Source organism: Cololabis saira, chromosome 8 (genome assembly GCF_033807715.1).
Source record: "Cololabis saira isolate AMF1-May2022 chromosome 8, fColSai1.1, whole genome shotgun sequence".
NCBI lineage: Eukaryota > Metazoa > Chordata > Actinopteri > Beloniformes > Belonidae > Cololabis > Cololabis saira.
In genome coordinates, this window is record NC_084594.1 from 34,212,372 (window position 1) to 34,227,783 (window position 15,412).

The 15,412-nt window shown below is 40.8% G+C and overlaps 1 protein-coding gene across 8 annotated transcripts in view; it reads right to left on the bottom strand.

The window, feature by feature from the left end:
• Nucleotides 1–15,412, bottom strand: part of magi1b (membrane associated guanylate kinase, WW and PDZ domain containing 1b) — a 175,687-nt gene that overhangs the window by 64,241 nt on the left and 96,034 nt on the right. For all 8 annotated transcript variants that reach the window (XM_061727862.1, XM_061727859.1, XM_061727861.1 and 5 more), the window contains one exon: nt 3,838–3,957. In XM_061727862.1, coding sequence (XP_061583846.1) covers nt 3,838–3,957 — 120 coding nt within the window. The remainder of the gene's footprint in view (nt 1–3,837; nt 3,958–15,412) is intronic.

Genomic DNA, 15,412 nt, shown 5'->3' on the forward strand with positions numbered 1-15,412 from the left:
TTCAACAGGTTTATATCACATGACTGCGTTAGCATCACTGAACTGCAGAGAAATGTGTTCTTCAGCAGTCTGAAACACATGAAATACAAGGGAATGCTTTAAACCACACCCAGTCTGAAACAAAGCACATGTGTGCAACATGTCACAGGTGTGTTTTCATGACAGTTTTGGAAAGAAAAAATGAAGCAGAAATGTTGATAAAACACTCAACTATGAAATGACTTTCCATTAAGTCATGTTAAATAGTTTTCTGCTTTCAAGGTACAAATTTATCATGGAGGAACAGTGGATTAGAAACTTTGAATGACTGGTGCAACCTTTTAGCTAAACAGCAGTGGTCTCCAACCAGAGCCGTCTGGGAGATTTGCGAGGCCCTGTGCAAAATGGCTGGGGGGATATTTTTGGGTTTTTCGGGTCGGATCGGGTGTCTATATGCGCAATTTTAACTCTCCAATTAGCAAAATACTGGATACCTTCCCCTGCCTCATCATCATTTGGCTTGCCTCGACGCGGGGCCCCATGGCTGCTTGAGACCCGGTCGGATCGGTGATTTTTGTAACAAATTTATCAAATGATCCTTTCAGAGAGGCATTAAACTCTTCCATTTTCTTTAGTTTTTTTTCTTTTTTCATCCCCTGATGGAAATTTCCTGAATCTGTCTCGTTCTCTCAACATTGTGTGACAGTTTGTTCCAACTCCACCCGTCTGGATCAGAGCAGCCTGTGTCTGCGCTTGGTCTGACGCAGTTGTATTGAACAACAGACACGCGCATCATTGCACATATATTTATTGATATGCACAGACTAGTACACATTTAAGTCTGTAATGGAACGTGACTGTTGATATTTATAAGGGAAAAAAGGAAAAAAAAATTTGGAAAACAAAAAAAAAAGTGGAAAAAAAAACCGGCCCATAGCGCGAGGCCCCGTGCGGTGGCACGGTTCGCACACCCCTTGCGGCGGCCCTGTCTCCAACCCTGGTCCTCGGGATCCACCGCCCTGCAGGTTTTAGATGTTGCCATGCATCAGCACGCCTGATTCTAACTAATGGTCGTCACCAGCTTGTCATCAAGGTCCGGACAACTCTGTTAATGACACAGCTACTTGTATCATGATGTGCTGAAGCAGGTTAGCATCTAAAACATGCAGGACTGCATGAAAGAAAAAAAAAAACTGGACGTCAGGTGACCTGTTGATGCAGTTTTGTAAAATATTCCTTTCTCAAATCACCAGAAAAACTACAAAGCGAGCTTCAAGTCTTGGTCTACCCTGAGGCGGCCTCCCGGGTGGAACACCTCTCCAGCTAGGTGTCCTTGAGGCATCCTCACCTCTTCAATTTGCTCCTCTCAAAGTGGAGGAGGAGAGGCTTTATTCTGAGTCCATCCCAAATGACAAACCCCCTTCACCTGATCTCCAAAAGATAGTCAAGCCAGGCTGAAGAGGAAATTCACTTGTACCATCAGTCCTGTTGTTTTAGTCACTAAACAACTTGTGGCCGTGTGTAAGGGAAGGAACAAACATTGACTGGCAAACAGAGAACTTTATCTTTTGGCTCAACTCTTTCTTCACCTCAACAGAAAAGAGTCACATCTCCTGCTCCTGAACAAGACCCAGAGATATCCAAACGTGGAGAGGACATTCCTGAGGTTTGGAATCTTGGGTCAACGAACAGGTTGCCTTCCACTAATTGGCCACACCTAGATATTCTGTCTATAAAAGCTATGAACAGTTTCAGTGACAGAGAGCCGTCCAGGCAGAGTCTCTGTAGGAATGAACCTGACTTATTATCCACAATGCAATTTAAATTCTCGTTCCAATTGTACTGAGGCTGAATGGCTTGTTACGATGGTCTTTCTACCATACTCCTTGAGCAAAAACATGATGAAGACAACTGTACTGTGAGATAGAGACTGAAGACTGAGACTTGGGAAGTGCTTTACTGCAGAAAGAGCCACAGGCAGCTGAAGCAGGGCAGGAGGCAGACAACTGAGAGTCTGCTTACCATTATCGTCACATCCTGGAACTTTTTTTTCAAGCTTTGCCTACATCAGTCAGCTGATGAACAAATATACAGGGCATATCACCACAAAAGATGGACAGCGACACAAATGGAATAGCTGGAAAGTAGGGATGGGCGGTATGGACTAAGAAATGTATCACGATAATTTATGGCATTTATCCCGATAAAGATAAAAATTACGATAAAAAAAATACCAATTCAACTCCACCTTTTCAACTATAAATCTATCTCGCTCTCAGATCCGCCATGTTTGTTACACAAAAACATCATCAACGGGAATTTTTCTTTCTTTCTTTCTTTCTTTCTTTCTTTCTTTCTTTCTTTCTTTCTTTCTTTCTTTCTTTCTTTCTTTCTTTCTTTCTTTCTTTCTTTCTTTCTTTCTTTCTTTCTTTCTTTCTTTCTTTCTTTCTTTCTTTCTTTCTTTCTTTCTTTCTTTCTTTCTTTCTTTCTTTCTTCCTCCTGCTCTCTCCTTCCTTCTTCCCTTCCTCTTTTCTCCCTTCCTTCCTTCCTTCCTTCCTTCCTTCCTTCTTTTTTCCCTTCCTTCCTTCTTTCCTCCTGCTCTCTCCTTCCTTCTTCCCTTCCTCTTTTCTTCCTTCCTTCCTTCCTTCCTTCCTTCCTTCCTTCCTTCCTTCCTTCCAAAAATCAGCTTTACACAAAAACATCATCAAGGGGAATTTATCGTTTTTACCGCAAGATGACAAATTCTTATCGTGAGGAATTGTTTTGACGGTATATTGTGAACTATAAAATATCACCCATTCCTACTGGAAAGAAGAAAAAAAATGCTCAAAATAAAAAGTTTGGGGGTTTTTTTTGTTTGTTTTTTTTTAAGAATTGTCTAAGGGGCTGGATTTCAGCGGATAATCTGGAGGCCTTCAAGGTCATGGTGTGGAGAAAGATTTAAATGAACCTGCCCCCTGATGATGTAGTCGTAAAAGTTGCTGAGAAAAGCAAATTTCTCATTGGCTTATGAGCAAGCTAAAAAGTAGGTAGGATACATCTGAAGGTACAACTCATCTATGTATTACCATTTGCTGTCGCTGTAAAGTGTCTTTTCATGTATTGGATAGCCTTTTGTATTATTATGGGCACTGCATTACTGTCTAACCATGGTTTTTGTGCTGGATGTGTGTCTAATGGAGTGTACATGGCATTGACTGTTATGTTTGTATTGTTTAGATGAGGTTCTGCTGCATTTTTGTTAGTTTTTATAGCTTTAACTCAAGCTTTTTATTCTAAAGCAGCAAATATAATTCTGTTTTTTTACATTCAAAATACCAGTCTCAATTTAACTTGAAGGGATATTTAATTAACCTTTGAAAGTATCATCACGGTCTCTCCTCTACGGGCAAAATCCACTCCAAGCAACTTGACTCCCATCCAGGTCACCTGTGCCAACAACATGGCACTACATCCCACATGAACAATGATGAAAGTAGAGTTGATATCAGCACAAAGGCAAAGGAGAGAAAGACTCAAGAAAGTAACGATGGAGGAGAAAACAAGAGAATTACTCATCAAGGGTACATTTTGGGCGACGCCACAAAATCAACTTAACCTCCAGGCCTATGGGGGCCCCTCTGAGACAAAAGCATTCAAAAGATCCAATAGGAGTGCTGTAAGGTTTAATAATAAGGGTGAGTCTGTGGCAAAAGACAGGGCTGCTTTTTGATCCCAGTCCACGTCTGGCTGTTGACTCCATCGCCAGATTCCAGAAGTTTTTTTTCCCCCTCCGTTTCTTTCACCCTTTTGTTTTGATGCAAAAAAATAAATAAATCAAACAAGCCAAAAAGGTTAAGATGTAGCTGCTAATTTTACCGTCATATGTTCCTATTTCCAGGAGGGTCCCACTCTTCTCCAATTCCAGGAAGTCCTCTACAGAGAGGAAGTTGTAGTCCACGCCAGGAACTTCTCCGTCACGTGGGGCGCGGGTCGTACCTACACACCCAGTCAAAGAGAGATCTCAAATTAGCTCAAGATTTCAGCTAACAATGATGCATCTAACTGAGGGTGAACAGTATTTAATTACTCTACAAGCCCTTGTAACATTTTATATATATTTTTTGATTTGTAGACAAATCTAATAAAAACGTAGTTAACAGCCTTTTCCTTTCTTGGACAAACTTTTGATAAAAACACACAAATATTTATGCTCGACAAATCCAGTACAGTGCATCAGAAACATATATTATTACTGCATGAAATATCAGCAACTATAATTTCATTCTGGCTATTGGGGAGATTCACAGATGGCACTTGATCACATAACAGTCAGATGAAAAACAAAAAATGGGGAGATTTTCTCACCCTCGAGACGACTATCAAAAAGGAGCTTATCCATTGTTTGTTTATGTCCCTTCACACTGGGGTAGAGTGTGAGGTATAGCTGTAACACCTTCTAAGATCCTGCCATATGTTTGGGGGAATTGTGAATATGAGAATGCATGTGTGACTTGGCAGGTGGCCTGTGAGACTCAAGTCCTTCTCTTGAGTGCCTGCTGACAGTTGGCCAACATTGGATCAATGGCAAACCACGTTACAACTCAAACTAGACCGAGATCAAAACACACTTGATTCAACTTGCAATACATTTTTGATAATTGTTGAAAATATACATTTTTCCGTTGTGAAATTATTGCTCATATAAACGTAATCTCATTTTATGCATATCCACATTGTTTCTATGTGCAGCTTATGAAATGGTAGAAATAAAAAAACAAAAGCCTTTACATTTGTTTTTTTTCTCCTTTTATCCCTCGCCTTTCTCCTTCTTCAATCTCCTAATCCATCTCATCTCTCACTCACTTTTTCCACTAGTGGACTGGTAAGCAATAAGCTGGTAAAAATAGAAGTATAGGGAAGGGGGGACAGGCTCCCTCTGTAGCCAGTGACACCAGTGATAAATCACTGATGTGCACATCATTACTCAAACAAGCATGTCTTAGATTTATGCCAGCAGGAAAACCACAGAAAGCATAGAAAGCAGTTTTTCCCCCCATATGTATGTTGAACAAAATGTTGGGGCACAATATGTTCTTGACCGGCATCCACTCAATCACCCAGCTGTCACGGTAACTGTATGTATGTATGTATGTATGTATGTATGTATATATTTATTAAGGCTGTGCGATTAATCGATTTTAAATCTAAATCGGACTTATTAATCAAGACGATGTTAAAAAAAGGAAAATCGGAAAATCGATTTTCCTTTTTTGCAGCTGGCTGCATTACAGACAGCTTGTCTAGTCATCTTTGTTTGGTCAAGAAAATTGTAAATGTTGTCACTTTACTAAACTCAAAGATGATTTACAGTATCTTTCAATTGCACTTCATTCCCAATAGGGAAATTTGTTTGCTATTTTTCTTAAAAAATAAAGATAAAATATTTGAAACGATTTATTCCATTGTCTTTTGTAGTTTTAACAAAAAAATCCTAATTGAAAATCGGGTTTTCAGAGAAAAAAAAAAAAAAAAAAAAAAAATCGGGTTTTTATTTTTGTCCAAAATCGCCCAGCCCTAATAAATATATACATATATATATACATATGCGCGCACGCGCGCACGCACGCGCGCACGCACGCACGCACGCACGCACGCACGCACACGTGTGTTCATATCTTCATTATAGGCCACTGTGTGGTGACACAGATGGAAGGAAAATCTTGTGCAATGCTAAAATTCAATATAGAACCCACACACATCTGAAGCTTTGTGCATTTAGAGGTAATTTAAAGTCATTCAGATCCTACAAAACACTCTCAAATTGCTTATTTACAGTCACAACTTGTATTGAACGTCAGCTTTGGAGAGTCTTCCGCTGAGCCTCATTGTTCAGCCAAGTGTCTGGTCATTTCCCACACAATAGTGGCCACTCATTTAACTCCACTGAGATGCTTCTCTTAGAAAACCAAATAGGAAGTGAATCTGTGAACAGTGTATCAAAACGGGCAGACAAGCAGAGCCTTGGCTTACACCCATGGGTAGGACACAGTTATCACTGTAGGCCAAATTAATTCAATACCCATTCCAACAAAAGCTCCATTGACCACACTGCAAAATGAAGAGAGGGAAAAACAAGCCGGGTGTTCTGCGTCGAGACTCCTGCATCGAGTTTAAATTGGATGAGCTCAATGACAACTTTTCTGGATTCAGCCTTCTGAAAAACAGAGGGTAAGAGAGGATGAGGATGACTCTCAAAGCTAGAACTAATGTCACCTCAATGAGTTAGCATTAATCCAGCTGCTGGCACACATTTGTTGTGAGGGTATTCATTGAAAACTAACTGAGCCGGACCATCTGGAAGCAACATTTTTAAATACTGTCCAATCACAGCAAACTATCTAATTCTCAGTTCATTATGAAACTAAAGCTGCTTGCTACCGTCTAAGTTTCCTTTCCACACTCGGCATCACATCTCATTTTTCTTTCATGTAGTCACAGTTGCATCATGCCAATTCCTTTTTACAAATTCTGCCAAAGACTTTGCAAGTTTTTCAGTTACTCAAAGTTTTTAATGCATAAACATATTAAATTCTGGGAGTACAACCACTGCTGAACACGGGCTTAAATGAGATAAAAGAAACAAAGATATAACAACATATTTTCAACCGTGACATCTCTGAAAAAAGATAATTAAAAAAAAACAAATCCTTGTGAAAACAGATTACATTATAAACTATGATTTCTGAATACATGAAACAAAAAAAAAAGACTGAACAAACAGGCTAAACATTATCTGAGTTACTATGGATCCATTTATATTTAAAGCCCACAAACCTAGCATATTTATACAGTCAATATCTAGAGCCATAGCATGTGATTAAATAAAGTGTTTGGCCACAGACGAGACTGCTATGATTGTAACATGCAGGGACAAGGGGCGGGGATATTTTCTATCATTTTGTCATTTTTTCCCCCCTCAAATAAAATCAAAATAGATTTATGCAGCATGAACATTGCATTGCCATGACCGAACATATGGAGTTCTGGACAACTTTCACTTTGACATGTCCCTCCCTTGCTGTTCGGTCATCTGTGTGAAGGGACAAATGAGGCAGGGCACAGTCCTCTCAGGCAATCCAACAGACGGTGGACAGAGATGCCAAAAGCCAGAGTAATCCTCTGACACATATGTGACCCCCCCTCCCACACACACACCAAAACAAATAAATAAGTAAAAGTGTTAATGCTAAGCGTGCATTTATTGGTCTATCATAGTACAAATAGAGCAAAGAAGGAAAAATGTCCTGTCCTCGTCAACAGCTATTTCAGCAGCTTATACATGTATGCGCAGTCACACACAGGGAGGTGTCTTTTTGTGGCACACGATTCATCATTGGCTTTGGGTGGAAGTTAATTAGTTTAACTTTTTACACCCATCACCTTTGAAACACACACACACACACACACACACACACACACACAGCCAGGGTGTGAGAGCACGGGAGCCGTTTGATCTATGTTGTGTGGCAACTACGATGACAACATCTGACCCCATCTGATGAGGGCAACTAAAGTTCAGCACCTCTGCCTGACAGGATTTAGACACCGGATGGATGCTGGCCTGCTTTCCAATCGGGAATTAAAAGGAATACAGCTGTAACAGTTGAGACGGCTTGGGTACGTGCACAAGAGCATGACAATGCAAATACACAGCCAAAGATGTGAATCTCAAACACTTTTATGTTAACTGTTGGATGTAATTAATTGTGATATAGGAAGATATATATAAAAAATACTCCACACCATAAAAGACTAAATATGAACCAAGAAGTTCAGGTTATACCGAGCAATGAATAACTTGCAACAAGATGTGCGTTAAATAATAATAGTCCAAACAAATTAAAAAAAAAGCTATAAGAATAGAAATCAAAGGAAATAACTAAAAGCTGTATAGTGAATGTGTGTATGTGAGCATTGAGAAAGTAGTGAAAATATTGCACAGTTTGCAAGACTGTGCCAATATGAAGTAATATGAAAATTAGCAAAAAATAATGTGAGGTTTTGTGCAAAGATTCAATTTTTTCTTTTAATTTTTTAGTGCATCTGTACATATGTAGTGTATGAAGTGTATTTGTTCAGTAGTATGATTGCAGAGGGGCAAAAGACTATTTGTTCGTCCGGTGGTTCGTGCATAGATACTCCGACAGCATCTACCGACGTCACGGCAGCAATCAAAACAGTCCATGAGCTGGGTAGGAGGAGTCTCAGAGAATCCTCTCCATCTTCCTGAGGCCCGTAGTCTCAAAGATGCTCTGCGGACAGGGCAGCTTACAGCCAGTGATGTGCTCAGCTGTCTTCGCTACCCGTTGGAGAGACTTCCTGACAGCAGCAAAGCAGCTGCTCTACCAGGAGGCGATGGAGCCCGTCGGAACCCTCCCAACGGTGCTTCTACAGAAGGTGCAGAGTATGGTGGTGGAAAGTCCAAACTTCCTGAGTCTCTTCAAGTAGAAAAGTCTCTTATGGGCAACTTTGAGAGGTGCAGTAGTGTATGTAGTCCATGAGTACACTAATGTGCACACCTAGGAGTTTGAAATAAGCCACCCTGTCACCATCTCCTTTGTTTTACAGATAGAGTGACAGGTTGGTGTCCTAACACAATGCTTCCAGGACCCAAACCTCCTCTCTGTAGGAGGTCTCATTGTTGTTAGAGATGAGACCCGGGGCGGTGGTGTCATCTGGGAACCTCAGGATGGCATTAGAGCCGTATGTGGCCACACAGTCACAGGTCATCAGGCTGTAGGGGAGGGGAACCCGAGGGGCTCCTGTGCTCAGCGTCAAAGTGGAAGAGGAGATGTTCGTCCCAGGATCCTGAGCTTTCCAGCCAGCTTCATTAGATCAATAATGTTGAATGCTGAGCTGTAATCAATGAACAGCATCCTCTCATACACGTTTTCATGCTCAAGATGGGAGAGGCCAGTTTGCAGTATCCATTGGACGGTGCACCGAGAATCAGTCTACAAAGCTCATGTAGATTGGTTGGGCAAAGTCCAATGCCCCCTCCAGGACCCTACTGAGGGTGTCTGTCCACCGTTGGTCCACGGCCAGGGCGAAAACCACACTGCTCATCTTGAACCAAGGCTCAACTACCGAATGGACACTCCTTTCCAGTACTCCTGAATAGATCTTAGCAGGGAGGCTAAGGAGTGTGATTGGGCATTTGAGATCCATCCACCCAACCACTGGATATCAGTACCTAAGCCTCCTCAACTCGGGGTACATGTCCTTTAGGCCGTAGTCCCCAGACTGAGGAACACCCTGACCCTGTCCGTGCATGTTGCCAAATCTGTTGATAGTTTTAAAAAACAGCTGAAGATGCTTTACTCAGATGGCTTTTAGCTGACTGGGTTAACTAGCTTTTACTGTGGTGGATTTTATTTTATCTTATCGTTTATATTAATCATATAATTTTTTTATTATGTATTTTTATCTGTTCTTGCCCTTTGTGAAGGACTTTGTGATTTTATCTGTGAAAATTAAGAAAAAATTAAAAATTACTTACTGTTACATGAAATTCTGTTAAATCTGAAAGATATTGGAGGAATGAAATCACTTTACCTTGAGACAGATCTTCTGACAGAAACAACTAACAAAAGAAACAAAAGTATGAACCAGACTATTTTTCCACCTGGTTAAGAAGCAGAATATAACTATTCTTAGTGGAATTTCTATTTTTACTCGCAAAATTTACAGAATAAAAAAAATAAATGATGGATTCAGTTCAGGTTCATGTATCACTTTGACCTGCACATCCATCAAGACGTTTGACTTCCGTGCAGGATCTCTTATGAACTATCAAGAGCATTCGGTTACACGATCAATACATTACACGCACCGCAAACACAATATCAAATTGTCTGTTTCCTGCAATCCTCACATCATAATTACTTTTACCTTTTCACAGACAAGGACAACAGTCTATTGATTTGTGTCGGTATATTCAATACGATATGTGAACATTCAAAGCAAGTTGCGACACTGGTCTATATAAAGAAATATAGCAACACATCTGCCACATACGTTTGGCTGAACACAAACAAACTCTTTCAAAACACAGATTTAATTTTCTTCCCTTATAAATGTTTTAGGTCTCATTTTTAAAAAGGGACAAGGGTATTGTATTCACTCGGTCATAGCCAGTGCTAAAACAATTAACCTGTACTTTTATGAAAACAAATTAGAGACAGATGTTTGAGCTCTAACACTCCTACGATAGTGCTCATACACTCAACACCTTCATACTTGAAAACCTGAATTAAAACACAGTTAAAAGCATGTACTGTTTTCATGTACATGAGGATTTTCACCTTCTTCCCTGTGAAAGCACAACCAAGGCTAACAGGCAGGCAAATTCAAGCAACTCATTCATATTTAACTGATGGCAGGCTATTTTAAGGGGGTGTCTGGCCCTCAAGTAGGATCACAGACTAAGACTGGTGATTTGTGAAGGCATATGTGACAAGATTAGACTTGAGAACGGAATGATATAACTGACAGATATGATCACCTCAACCATGTTTAATTACGTTAGAACATATGCAGGACAGGGTGAAAGAAAAAGGGAAGAAGATAAAATAAACCACCATCTATATTTTAAACTGATGACATCAAAAACTCTGCAAACTGTAAAAGGCAGCACGCATGCAGGAATATGCGCTGCCACAACTCAGCTTCTAAAAATACCCATGTGTGAAAATCTGTTTATTTCCGACACTTGAATTCCCCCCAGAGCAGCAGAGCACCCTGAGCAAACATACCCCGAGGCTTGGCCTCACATTTTAGCTGTGACCTACATTTAATTCTTTCCACAAGGACGACGTTGGGCTTGATATCTTGAACGACTTTGACTTCATGGCTCAGAGCTGACAAGTATTCTCATTCAACATCTCAATTAGATCCGGTTTTTAAATGGGACAGTTTGGCATTCTCCATGAGGCTCACAGATTTCTTAATATTAAGAGAGCCAAGTGAACTATGCAGGAAGACGCTGGATGATGAACGCGTGTTTAACGGGTTGGCAAAGTAAACGCAAGGCGTGTTATTTGTCACCTCGGGCCTGAAGGCGAGTCGGGAGGCGTTATCCGCGAAACATAGCGTAACCTTTGTGGGCGTCTAGAATGACATATTGTCCCTACATCAGCAAGATGTATACAGCGTCAGACAGATGTAGTTTTCAAAACGAGGATGGAGGAACATCGGGAAGAGTGTTTCTTGGCTGGCTTTTGGTTCTTACAAAGCCAGGGTTTGTCATTTTTGTGTCCAGTTGTTCAAACAATGGACCATCCTTTGTGGTTCTGGACATAAGCCGGTTTATGGCGTCCTCGGCTCCGAGGGCTTTTTATTAATAATATAATAAATACAAAAACAACAACCTCCCCCTGGTGGGCTGTACTCAGGTTACATGATGAACAAATCCCTCCCACGACCCGCCACCCCTGGTTAGTTCCGTTTACATTAGACCCGACCTCTGGTTAAAGGTATTGTGACATCATTTTTAACATGCTTTTAACACTATTAAAAGTCTTGGCCAACATCCCTCAAATGTGTCTAAAAAAGTGTAACAAGAAAAACTTCACTCTAGTACTCTTTTCCTGGCTTTTTATGACAGTGTTTTTTTGCGGCGTGAAAAACGCTTCCTTTCCCCCCTTTCCTGTCAATCATTGCTCCGCTCCTCCTCCAAACCTCCTCCTCCAGCCATACGCTCACAGCGGCATCGGAGAGTTAAGCCGGGAGCGACAGGCGAAGCATGCACGGAAAAGCAGGAGGGCGAACCACAGCAAACAATCATAAAAATAAAGGCATGGAAGCAGCACTGTCCCCTTATCTTAAGTCCAGTCAGTGGCCGCGGGTCTTCTTAGCAGTTTTCCTCCGGTGATTAGAACAAAAGAGGCTCTAAACAGCTCCGTGTTAAGCCTGATTTATGGTTCCGCGTTAAATCGACGCAGAGCCTACGCCGTAGGGTTCAGCGTATGGTGCGCGTCGCCGCGTAACCTCTGTTCTGCGTAGGTGTAACGCAGAACCATAAATCAGCCTTTATGGTGCGCTGGAGAGGAGAGGAGGCAGGGAGCTGGGTGGAGGGGGCGGTGATTTAGCGGGTCTATACGTAACGACCCGCCAGCAAACCACATGCGCCGTTTTTGCATAGTTATGCGGAAAATCCCAGAAAGCACACAATACACTGAATGTTAAAAGTTTGTGGTTTTTTGGGTGTAATTGATGTCAAGACACCCAACAAAACACAAAAAATCAAGAAAAATTTGTTTTTCATGTTCATATTCGCAAATATCTCTCCTCAGCTCGACACGACACCCCGCGTCTGCATGTTAAACGCAGGGTATTCGCCAATGTAAAAGGGGCCTCAGTAACAGATTCATTTCTTTTTGTCAAAACAGATGAAAAGCTTCTGAAGAAGAGTAGGAATATGTTGGTCCTACAAAATGGAAAATAAGTTTATTTGTTTTTTGCACCTGGAGGTCTTGGTTAAGTTATTCCTAATCATTTTCTTTTCTCAATGAATTCCTGCTCTTATATGTGAAAAATAACCTACAGCAATAGTGACACAGGATCATTTGACATATTTGCACAGTTTCCATTTACTGAAAAAAAAACCCATCATCATTCAAAGATGGCTTCACCCCCAAAAATGCAAATGAGCCATTTCTCAACACGCCCCTCTCCTTCACAGAAGCCCCTTTTACATTGGCAAATACCCTCTGTTTAACACCCATATCTAGCATGTCACCTGTGCTTTTTACATTACTGCCGCAGGGTTGCGTGTGGAGCTGGCCCTGCCAATAACTTGCCTTCAAGGGTACACTTAATTGCAGGCCAGGTCTAATGTAAACAGAATTACGCAGGGTGGGATTTGTTGACCATGTAGCCTGAGTGCAACCCACCAGGGGGAATTTTATTAATTAATTTATTTTTAAAGGAAACAGCTGATCATAGTAAAAACAGACATGGGAGGCCAACAGACTGGAGTGGCCCAACACATTTCGCTGTGGGGCACTTTGTTGTGAGACATGCAGTCCCAATCCGCTCTCTTACAGAACTTGATTGGATATTCACATGCTCCTGTACCACCGCACAGCACTACACACCACCTTCTACCTGCAGCGCAGCACTATTCTGCCACTCCCCCACCCGATCCCCAGCTTCCACTCAGGTGAAGATTACACCTGTCTGACAGGAGACAAAGTCCTGCCGAAGTAGAGGTAACCAGTCCACGCGTGTTATGTTATGTTACATCAGTAACGCCTGCTGACTCATGGATTCTTCCCTCAACTTGGCTTCAGGCACCGGGGAGGCAATAACATGCCTTGCATTTACATAGCCCAGCACGCGTTTAACATCTGTTCTTCATCCAGGGAAAATAACCATCTAATCTAAAAACACTAAAAAAAGCCAAAGTGGGAACACACCCCTCTCCACCCCAGGGAAACATGGATACCGGATTCCTAATCAGAGTGGTTCACACTGGTTCAAACACCGATTCTAATGCACATTTTCCACCTCTGTGTCCAATAGAGAAACCATGACAGAATTCTGTCCAGTCACCCATAAGAACCTGGATGACATCATACACCACCTGAACTCCACCACCTGCTGCATGGATACTCTACAAACAGGGGTATTGCACATCCTATGTCCTCATATTTTCTAGACATTGTAAATATGTCTCTGCTTTCAGGTCTCTGTCTTCAGGGCCTAAAAACAGCCATCATTAAGCCACTTTTAAAAAAGAACACTCCATACGGGCCCCTTATGAACAGCTATAGACCCAAAAAAACCTCTCTTTTCATACTAAAATCGTAGAAAAGCTGTTTTTCAACAGCTGTATAACCTCCTAACAATCAATGACTGGTTTGATGTTCTCCAGTCAGCCGAGACCTGCTCTGGTAAAGGTCTTTAATGACATCCACTCTAGTACTGATAGTGGCAACATTTCAGTCTCGGTCTTACTGTGCTGCATTTGACACGGTCGACCATGATATATTGATAAAGCGGTTGAAGAACTGGGTGGGACTTTCTGCCTGGTTGCTCAAATTATGACAAACAAACGTAAAATGTGTTACCATAACTATGCAGATGCCACACAAAAAATCTATATACCCATCTCACCAGGATACTATAATCCACTTCAAACATTGATCAAATTAATTAATCAAATTAAAGAATGGATGTGCCAGAATTGTCTTTAGTTAAAGGAAAACAAAACAGAGATTAAAAGTGTTTGGAGCTAAGGAATGAAGATTAAAAGGCAGCACTCAGCTTCAAGCAGTAAAGCTAGAATCAAAAGCCAAGCCTGAAATCTGGGATTGGTTCTGGACTCAGACTTAAATTTAACAGCCACATAAAGACAGTAGTGAACTCAGCCTGACATCACCTAAAGAACACACCACGGAATAAAGGACGGATGTCTCAGCAGGACTTAGAAAAACGTGTCCATGCTTTTATCTTCAGTAGACTGGACGACTAACGCTGTTCTCACGGGTCTCCAAAAAAAATCTATCCAACAGGTGTCGGGACAAAATAAATCTCTGATCTGCTGGTCCATGATGAACCAACCAGAACCCTACAGTCGTCAGGGTCACGCCTACTTTCTTTACCCAGAATTAGAAACACAGTGAGGCAGCTTTCAGCTTTTATGCTCCCCACCTGTGGAACAAACTCCCAGAATGCATCAGGGCTGCTGAAACTCTCAGTTGCTTTAGATCAAGGTTGAAACCCTTTTTATTTACTGCTGCAATTCAGTAATCCCCCATAATGCACTGCAACCTTTATTTCTTGCATCTCATTTGTTACTTATTTTTAACTGATGTCTGTATGTCTTTAATGATTGCTTTTTAACTCTTTTCTACCCCAGTACTTTTAAATTTGAGTTTCATAACTTAATCATATAAATCAGTCTCTCAGGTGTGAATTCTGTAAATTCTATTATGTTTTATTTAATTATTTGATTTGTTTGAGTATTTACATTTTGGTGAACCGATCATTAAAGCTTCATGAAAAGTAGGCCATCAAAAATGTGTCTGAACCGAAGAATTATTATAATGGATCTTTATGGGCTCAAATTAATGCCATAAGTATTTTGTATCTGTAAATAAACTTTGTACTTGTAGAAATATTTTGTGCGTGTGCAAAAAATATTTGTACTTGCAAAAAATATTTGTACTTGCAAAAAATATTTTGTGCGTGTGAAAAAAATATTTGTACTTGCAAAAAATATTTGTACTTGCAAAACATATTTGTACTTCTAGCTTTGTTTGTAAAAAAAGTTTGTAGCTTTGTAAAAAAAGTTTGTAGCTTTGTAAAAAAAGTTTGTAGCTTTGTATCTAGAAGTACAAATATGTTTTGCAAGTACAAATATTTTTTGCAAGTACAAATATTTTTT